General features: G+C 60.5%; 1 protein-coding gene across 2 annotated transcripts in view; it reads left to right on the top strand.

Moving 5' to 3' along the window:
- The first annotated feature begins 281 nt into the window (after nt 1-281).
- ATP2A3 (ATPase sarcoplasmic/endoplasmic reticulum Ca2+ transporting 3) overlaps nt 282-9751 on the top strand; it is a 34565-nt gene continuing 25095 nt past the window's right edge. For both annotated transcript variants that reach the window (XM_075994225.1, XM_075994224.1), the window contains exon 1: nt 282-554. In XM_075994225.1, coding sequence (XP_075850340.1) covers nt 437-554 — 118 coding nt within the window. In that variant the 5' untranslated portion in view covers nt 282-436. The remainder of the gene's footprint in view (nt 555-9751) is intronic.

Raw genomic sequence — 9751 nt, 5'->3', positions numbered from 1 at the left:
GCCCTGGAGCAGCGCAGAGGAGGCGCACGCGGCTGCCCAGCTCTGCGGACAGGGACTGGCCCCTCCAGGCCCCGCGCCCTCGGCTCCCCCCAGCTCGGCGCGCTCTCCGCCCGCGGCCTCAGTTCCCGCTTCTGCAGAATGGGCGGGCGGCCGCGGCTCAGCGCCCCGGGGCGCGGCGGGGGCGGGGCGGCGGGCTCTAGGGCGGCCGGAAGGGGTGTGAGTGCGGGGGCGGGCCCCGCGCCGCCCCGCCCCGGGGAGGGAGCCCGGGTCGCAGCATCCTGGCGCGGGCCGCGGCCGCCGCCGCCACTGCCGTCGGGGAAGGTCCCAGCGCGGTCATGGCCTCGCGCAGCGCCCGCGCGGGCCCGAGCCCCCCGCGCCCCGCGCAGTAGCCCCGGGAAGAGGCGGCCTCGACGGCGCAGACGGCCGGGCGGGCGGCATGGAGGCGGCGCACCTGCTCCCCGTCGCCGACGTGCTGCGCGGCTTCTCGGTGACCGCCGAGGGCGGCCTGAGCCCGGCGCAGGTGACCAGCGCGCGGGAGCGCTACGGCCCCAACGGTGAGCGCGCGGGCCGGGCCGGGCCGGGAGCGGGGGCCTCGCGCGCCGCTGTCTCAGTTTCTCCTGCGGCCCCGCGGCGGCGGAGCGGTCCTCTCCCCACCCGGCTCTCGGCAGGAAGCGAGGGCTCCGGAAACCTCTTCAGATGCTCTTGGGGCGCGCGGCCACTTCGCGGGGGTGGAGGGTGGGGGGCTTCCGGCTTGGGAGGCCAGACGTCTCCCCCGCCCCCCAGGGTCCTTCCCGCTTCCCACCTCCACCCGGGTCCCCGCGCAGCCCTGCAAGCCTCGTTCCGCCGTCGGCGGTCAGTGCAGGACCCCGCGCCGCGCCGCCCGCGTGGTGCAGGTGCTGGCACTGAGACCGCCGGCGGCGGACGGCCCGAGACTCTGAGCCGGAGCTTCCCAGCTGGCCCCGAGGGTCTCCTCCGAAGGCTCAATAAAACCCCCCAGAAGGTGCAACTTGACAGCTGGCAGCCTTGGCGCCCCCACCCCCACCCCCTGGTCTTCCTCTTTCTGCAGCCCAAAGCGGATGTGGCTGGCGGGAGCCGCTGGGGGCTTTGAACTGCTGAGGTGGGAGACCCACCCTCCTGGGGTGGCAGTCAAGGCCTCTGGGGGGTTGCCAGGGGAGGCCTTTCCCTCGCTGCTGCGTGACCTGCAACTGCACCTGCCCCTCCCTGGGTAGGGAGGGAGCCTTCGGGCCCCTTGCTGTTCCGGTGGAGGGGCATCATTTCCTCCTCATCTCTTTCAAACGAGCGTGGAGTTCTCCTTTTCTGCCAAAAGGCACAGCGAGTCCCACCAGTCCCACTGTCCAGATGTGGCCTGCGCATCTGGAGGCCCCGTGAGGGTGAAATATACAGAGGTCCCCTCCCAGGTTCCTTGCGAGCGGGACGGCTGTCTGGGCACTCACCCCTAAGCACCCAGCAGAGTGTGAGGAGCCCAGAGAGAAATGTCCCCTCCATGCCCAATGTGCAACCTGGGCCTGTGTCCTTTTGAGACTTGGGGGCCTCACTCTCTCAGGGTTCCCAGCCAACCCGAGGGGAAGGTGCTCTGGCCGGGGTGACCCACGGCTCAGGGCTAGTTCCAACATTCGGAAGAGCTGTCAGAAAAGGAGCCTTGGGTTTGTATTGGTTTATGAAAACCACCTCTTATATAAATATTATCTTTCTGGAGCAGAAATCCTTTTTCAAAAAAATTAGTTGCTATATTTAGTTGAGCTGTGGGAGGAACTGGGGAGATAAATATTATTTAGTATCCCCCATTAGTGACTTGGCAGGGAGGGTGTCCTTCCCAGCGGGAGAGCAGGGCAGCAGGGTCTCCCCCTGCCCCCCGGGAGGGTGGGGGCGGGTGGGGGCAGGCAGGTCTGCGGTCCCACAGCCTCTTTGGCGCTGCTGTGGCCCCCAGCTTGGGAGTCCCGGTTCCCAAGGGAAGCTGGAGACCCCGTCCTGGGTTCTGTCCCTGGAATCACACAGATTCTGTCAGTGTATGACCCGGGCCAAGGTCTCCCTCCGTCTGGGCATCTTGTCTTCCTTGGTGCAGCAGAGGAGGAGCTGACTGGGAGGGAGGGAGGGAGCCCCCATCCCCCACGTGTTGTCTGGGTGAGGAGATCTTGGGTGCTCTGGCCACTGGACATCTGTGTGAGGTGGCGGGTGAGGACGTTGGCTTGGCACGGTGCGGAGGTGCACACGGGGTGCAAGCGTGTGGGGGGTGTGGTGGGAAAAGCTGGGGAGGGGGCATTGCTGAGCTGCCCTGGTTGCTCTGAGCTTTGACAGTGTCAATAATAACAGCGAATTCACTGAGCACGTATTATGTGCCAGGTGCTGTTCTCAGCATTTTTCATCTATTATCTCAGTTCTTCCCCAAAACAACTCTATGGGGTAAAGACTGTTGTCATCCCCCATTTGATGGAGGAGGTCATCACTGAGGCACCCGGAGGTTAAACAGCTTGCCCAAGGTCACGCAGTAAGTGGTAGAGCTGGCATTGGGTGCCTCACCTCTCTGGGCCTCAATTTCCCAATCTTTGTATAGGAGGATCACGAGTTCTACAAGCTCTGGAACCTGATGTCAGTGCCTATGCTAGGAGTTTGGGTCAGCCTGGCAGCAGCTTTGCCCCCAGCCCCCTGGGGGCCCCAAAGGGTCTCCCCTCAGGTCACTGATCGGCTTCCTCAGGAAGTGTTCCAGGACCCTGGAAGTGGCCAGGTGGGCAGGGGGAGCCAGCTGCCCCTTCCTGCCTCGGCTTGAGAAACAGGCTGGGCGTCCTCCATTCTCTGCCAGCAAGCACAGCCTCTGGCCGGGGCTGATGAGGTTTTGAGCCCTAGCTGTGCCCCTTCATAGCTGTGCTGTGCTGGACAAGCCACTCCACTCTCTGTGCCTTGTTTGCCTCCTTCTTGTAGGTGAGGCTACAACAAAACCCATCTGATAGGGTGGTTTGTGGGTGTTTAGTGAGGTCGCGTACACTGTCATCCTTCTCGTAGCAGAGGAGGCAGGGTGCTGGGGCCTGTGGGTGGAAGGGACACCCCAGGGACTAGCGTGCTCCCCCCACCCCAGGAGTCCATGCACCTGCGAGGTCGTTAGCGCTGGAAACCACAAGGAAGTCATTTGCTTAAGTCCTGAAGTTTGCAAATTCTGTCAGGGGAGGGAGGAAGGTAGGCAGGGGCTAGGATCCCACCCTCCCACCTCCCCCACCTCCCCCTCTTCCCCTTCCTCCCCCTCTGCAGACGGAAACCTCAGCGCAGGGGGTGGGGAGCGTTGGGAGCATTAGCAGTGTGGGCAGTGAGCTCCCCAGCCAGGAGCCCCCCCGTGCACACAAAACCCCGTCTGTCCCACCCTGTCTAGAGATGGGTGCTCTGAGGCCACGACCGGGCAGTGAGTGGGGAGGCTGCTGGCCCTGGCACCTTTGGGAGCCCACCGTTGCAGGTGCCAGGGCGACCCAGAGCTCAGCTTCCTTCCGGGGTGAGGCTTTTACGTCTTTTAAATTTACCTTTTGAATAAAAATTTGCAGAGTGCAACATTCAAGGCGCACAAAATGTATATAGTACAGCCCTGTCCCCAGCCGCCCATTCTCAGTGCTCCCACTCTCTTGGGCCTCCTTGCCATGGCATTTTGTGTACATGCACATATGGATCTGTGATCTGTGATCTTCTTTTACACGGGAGGGAGAAGATTGTAAGTGGCTCTGTCCCTGCTTTCTACTCAGTAGTCGTTCTTGGAGACGGTCCCATGAGGAGCATCCTTGGGTGTCCTAGTGGCCACGCAGGGTTTTGTCGAGTTGTTGTTCCATTGATGGACGCTTGGGTTGTTGGCAGCCTCTGCGGTCACACACAACTTTACAAGGAATGTCCTTGTCCCCACATCATGGCACACACTTAGGAATGTCATTAAAGGACCAATTCCTAGAAGTGGAGTTGTTGGGTCAAAGCCGGTGTGTATTTTGAATCGCGACAGCTGTTGCTAAATTGCTCTCCATGGGGCTGTACCGATCAACTCGCCCTTTCCCCACCGCCTCGCCCACGCAGTGTGGCACTGGACATTTTGATCTGTGCCAGTCTGGTGGAGTAGTGTCCTCTCATGGTTTTACGTTGCACGTTTCTGTCTACGAGTCAGTTTGGGCAGACTTTTTGTATATTTAGGGGGTCACTGATTTCCTTGTGTCCATGAACGAGCTGCTCATCTCCTTGCTGGACGTGAGCCAAGGCAAGAGGCCTGGCGGGGTTGGGCATGTCCTGCCACGTGGGCCTGCAGCTATAGCCCCTGGGGAGCCCAGTGACGTGGGAGTCAGGCGAGATCCCAGGAGGTCTCGGGGGTGGTCTCTGTTCAGGGGAGCTTGCGGAGGGGCTGTGCTGGGCTGGAGCCTCCCTTCGTCGGCCGTGTGCTGCCTACCGGCGCAGTGGGTGGATGGTCCCAGAGCTGCCAGGTGGATTTGGACTCCAGCCAGCAGTATCTTGGCTATGGCCTTATTTGCCGCCCTTGACCCAGGCCCCAGCTGGTGCTGGAACTCAGGAAACCCATATGCATGGCCCACAGAAAGCAGGCCAAGAGGAGTGGGGGAAGTCTGGCGGAGGGGGTGATCTGAATGGCCCCGCCCTAGGGGTGGCCTCGGGAAGACGTGCCCCTTCTTGAACTTGGTATAGCAGGGATGGAGCCCTGAGATCTCCTAAGGGCCTTGCGGGCTGTGAAACCCACTGGGGTGTGGCCTGCCTGCAGCCTTGTGGCAGCTCAAGGTCTTTCAGGCTTCCCCCTAGTTTTCCTGCTCACTGGCCCTTGCTGGGCAGCCTTACCCCCCAGGAACAGCATCAGGCCTGCCCCAGCTGGACCCCCTCACCCCTTGCCCCCCGAGGCAGGGCCAGGTCTGCCCCACAGTGCAGCTGGACACACAGATGTTGAGCAAACCCTTCGCGTCCAGCTCCAGGAGAGCCAGGTGCTGCCAGGCCCCTCTGCGGGGCAGAGAGCCGCCTCCCAGGGCCCTGCGGCAGCCCCCGCACAGCAGGGCCGGGCCGTCCACTCTGGTGGACCCTGGAGACACAGGCAGGGCCAGGTGGGCTTGGCCGGCTCTGCCCAGCCAGGGCCTCTCCCTGACTCTGCAAGTGACTATTTAATTGCTTTGTAAATTTACCTTTGAGGAAGACCTCAGCGAGTACTTGCCTCTCCCAGGTAGAACTGACATTTAGAAGCTGAAATACCAGTTTCCAATGTTGCGAGAAGGAAGGAGTCGTGGGGGATTAGGGGAGCGGGTGGTGTGTGGTACCTGGGGGCAGCCCGCAGGCAGCCCTGGCCCTGCGCCCCCTTCTCCCCAGCTCCTTCTCCCAGCTCTGGCTGCCTGAACCCAGGAGCAACTGAGTAAACAATCGCTAAGCACCTGCCTGGTGTGGACCCAGTGATGACTCAGCCCCTGCCGCCCTGGAGCTGCCTGGGGGGCGGGGGTAGGGGGCAGCCCAGTACTGACTGACTGTCAGAGAAGGGCCAGGTGACATTGGTGGGGGGTGTTCAGGGAAACCTTCCTGAGAGGGAGGGGTTTAGATGAGACGGGAAGGGTATCTAGACGGAAGGAATGGTGCAAGCAAAATATCAGAGGAAGAAAAGGTTTAGCAAAACGTGGAGGTCATCAAAACATTACATTATGCCTCATAAATGTAAACAGTTATGATTTGTCAATATTAATATTTTTTAAAACACAAGGGGGGAGTGGTGGCAATCCTGAGGCTTGGCTGGCAGAGGGACAGACGCATGTCCAAGATACGGGCATGATTCTGGAAGGGCGAGCTGGGGTAGGTCCAGGAAGGCTCTGAAGGGCATGCTGAGGTTGGTCTTCATTTTGTAGGCCAAGGTCAGCCGTGAAGGTCTGCGAGCAGGGCAGAGGCAGCGTCATTCGTTGGTTGCAATTTTGTACTGAGCACCTACTATGCGCCAGGCACGGTTCCAGATGCTGGAGGAGCTGCAGTTAACGTGTTGCTGTCCTGGGGCTCGTGTTCTAGTCACTGTGATGTGGCCAGAGCTTGTTCACTGTGTGCTGTGCATCTGCAGAGCGCCTTATGCACGTCGCCTAATCTTCATCGCGTCCTTATAATTACTATTATCACCCTCTTTTTGCAGATGGGGAAAACAGACCCAGGGGATTAGGTGCCTTGCCAGTGGCCACAGAGCTACCAAGGGATAGAGCAGGATTTGAACCCAAGCCCTCTGGACCAGATTCCTTGCTCTAAGCCACAAAGCTGCTCTGATCACATCCCTTTTGTCCCCAGGACCCACAGGCTAACATCCCAGGCTCTTCCAGGCCGGCCCACGTTGGTCGTCCGTGGGCTCAGTCTGGAACACAACCCAGAGCAGGGTGGCTGGGAGAGGTCACCGTGGGAAGGTTGTGTGCCCTGGGCCAGCCCAGTAGACGGCACCCAGAGGTGGCCAGGGCAGGGGCATCCTCCCACTGAACAAATGGAGCGTCTGGCACTGCCGAAGGCCCAGTGGCTCAGTCCCCCAGCATGTGGCCGGGACATAGCAAGCGGGAACCAGCATCTTCCGGGGATGCCCGGGGTGGGCGCTTCCTCTGCGGCCCTGGGACCCGTCCATGTGAGGGGAGGGTTGGGTCCTTCGGGCTTTGGTGGGATTGACATTTGAAGCAGACCAGGCCAGAGCAGGCAGGGCCTAGTAACCCCCCCCCCCCAGTACCCTCCCGTGAGCACAGCAGAGCCTTTTGGACAGGGACGGTTCTGGCTGGGGGCTCTGGGGCCACTACAGAGGGGTGGGATGATTGATGGAATGGGGACATCCAGCCCCAAAGTCAGGACACAGGCTGCCAAGTTTTTCCAGGTGACCTTGGCTGGGCGGTAAACAGAGCAGCGGAGGGAAGGCAGGACGGCCTAGGAGTTAGCACAGGAGGCCCAGAGCAGGAGGTGGAGAGCCGGGCTGCCTGAGCTCCAAACCCTGCCCTGCCTCTTCCCTGCTGTGTGACCGTGCACTAGTCAGTCAACCTCTCTGTGTTTCAGTTGTCTTCTGTACAAAATGGGAATAATAATGGCATCCTCCCCCTCAGGCTGCCGAGGGATCATGAGAGAATAACGTACCCATGAGTTAGCACTGCGTCTACTGTGCTTGTCTGCCGAATGTCTCACGTGCTCGGCCCCAAGGCCTTCCCGTTTATTCTTGGAGGTGATGTGGGTGAGGCACCTGGTACATTGCTTGGTACACAGTGGGTGCTCAATAAATGTGGCTTTTAATAGTAATGATGATGAAAATGGTCACAGCAGCCCCTCAAGGTGGGTAGGGGGCCCCGTCTTCCACGTGAGGCTCTAGGTCCCACAGGGAGTCGCTGCCCAGGCAGGACTAGAGCCTTGCCCTGTGGCACGTGCAGGGCAGCCAGGGCAGCCGCTGGGACGTCATGGCTGCCCGAGCCTCCCCAGATGGGGGCGGGGTGCAAGGGGGCCTGGTCTGGGCAGAGGGGGCTATCAGTCAGGGTCAGATAGCTGATTGCACTGAACACCCTCAAATCCCAGTGGCTTAAAATGCTAAAGGCCCACTTCTCACTCCTGCCGTATGCTGTGACAGGCTGGTCGTCGGGGGGCTCCGTGTCTTCCTCCCGCTGTGACTGAGGGTGACAGAGCAGACACCGTCTCACAGATCGCTCATCGCTATAGCAGAGGGTCACGGAGCCCCCGGCCTGTGCTGTCCAGTACCCGGCCACTAACCTTGCATGGCTATGCAAGTGAATGAAAGTTAAGTGAAATTAAAAATTTAGTTCCTCTGTCACACTGGCCGCATGCCAAGTGCTCATAGCCACATGCGGCCAGTGGCTGCTGTCCTGGATAGCACAGATAGAGGACTCTTCCGTCATCACAGAAAATTCTGCCGGACAGTGACCTAGAGAGAGTCTCACACCTGCTGGCAACTAATAGGCAAACTTCTCTGAAACTCACTCGGGGGCCAGGAAATGCATCCCTACTATGTGCCCACAAGGTGGGGACACCCAGACATGTTTGGGGAACAGCATAATGACCCCCAAAGAGTGGGTCCTGGGTCAGTGTGGGTCAGAGGGCAGGAGGGGAGACCCAGTGTGGACAGGCTGAGGAAGGAGAACTTGGGGGACTGGCCAAAGCAGGCAGGAGGCATCTTGGGGGGCGCCTTGGTCTCGGGGGGCCGCTAGAGCTGGCGTGGGTGCTCTGTGACATGCTTCCCAACCGCAGGCCTTGCCCAGAATAAATGCCCTAAGGGGTGTCGTGGCCTAGGGGATACATGCCTGGCGGAGGGAAGGGTTAGGGAGACAGCAGGAGGGATTCAAGTGGGACTTACGCATCAACTCTGCCCTTGGTCGGGAACCCTGGAAAGACAAGGGCTGTAGGAGTCTCTTGGTAGAGCACGGCACAAGCCACCGGTGTGTGCCACTGATGTGTGGCACTGTCCCCTGTTTCGAAGCTGGGGCATGGCCGAGGTGACATCTGAAGGACCCTGCTTCATTGCAGAACTGGCCCAGAAACCAGGCCTGGCTCTCTCCCCACACCCCCTCCCTCCGCCTTTCCTGTTCGCTTCAGCTAAATAGATCAGAAGGAAAAAAGTCTGTTTGATTTTAATCTCGACGCAGGACACTGGAGATTACATTTTCCACGGAAAATGTCAGCCGTTGCCTAAAATAGGGCTTTGGAGAAAATGCTAGAAAGTGTATTTTTAGGTTATCTATTTCCCTCCTGGATTCCTGTAGTCCAGTGGGCCGCTTGTTACTATCCATGGTTCAGATGGCAGGTGCGGAGCCCCAGCCTTTCAAACAGGTGGTCTGGGGCCAGGGCTCCCGCGGGGAGAGATGCTCGCTGGCCAAAAACAGGTGGACAAGGCAAGGACCTGTTTCTGGTGTCAGGAAGGAAGAGCCAAGGGTGGGGGCTCAGGTTTGGCATGGCTAAATGCAGGCTCCTGGGAGGTGCTGATGCTGCAGACCTGGGGACTGTCCTCTGAGCCAGGGCTCAGTTACACTGTGGCCCCGGAGCAGGGAGCCCATCCCAGTCCACCCTCTGGGGCCTGGCTCCCGCCCCCTGCACAGCCCCAGAAGACCTGTCCTCGCTGTGTGGCCTGCCCAAGCTGCGTCTCCACTCTGATCCTCAGTCCCGCATCCAGGCAGCAGGGCCGGAGTGCCACCCTGCCTGCCCTCCACGCTGTCGGGATGATTCAGAGACCTGGTACAAAAGGTGCTTCAGCAAATGTGGGGCGTGAGAAATCAGCACGGAGTGAGGCAGGCGCTGTTGGTGTTTGGAGACAACGTTCTTCCAAGGGTAGTGTGGGGCTAGGGCCGGGGGTTCCTCGCTGCTGGGGTGCTGTCTTCAGACATTGGCAGGTGTTGCTGGGGGGGTGCTCTGGTCCAAGGGGAAGCCCCTGGTGGGGTGGGGCTCAGAGGGCGGCTCAGGGGGACACCTTGTCCAGGCGTTGCTGGGGGGGTGCTCTGGTCCAAGGGGAAGCCCCTGGTGGGGTGGGGCTCAGAGGGCAGCTCAGGGGGACACCTTGTCCAGGCGTCCCCACGGAGCAGGGACGTCAGAGGCTGGGTGAGCAGCGGGAGCCTGAGCCAGTGCTCTCGATCTGAGGGGGGCTGCCTTGCCGTGGGGCGGGGGGCACTGAACAGGACTGGGCGGCCTTCCGAGAACGAGCAGGGCAGGGGAGCTGTGAGAACTACTGACTCCGTGTGCCTTCAGGGTCCCTTTGCTTCTCCATTCCTCAGTTTCCCCTTTGTGAAATGGGGGA

This window comes from Microcebus murinus, chromosome 18 (genome assembly GCF_040939455.1).
Source record: "Microcebus murinus isolate Inina chromosome 18, M.murinus_Inina_mat1.0, whole genome shotgun sequence".
In the NCBI taxonomy this organism is placed as follows: Eukaryota; Metazoa; Chordata; class Mammalia; order Primates; family Cheirogaleidae; genus Microcebus; species Microcebus murinus.
This window is presented reverse-complemented; position numbering and strand designations above follow the sequence as displayed.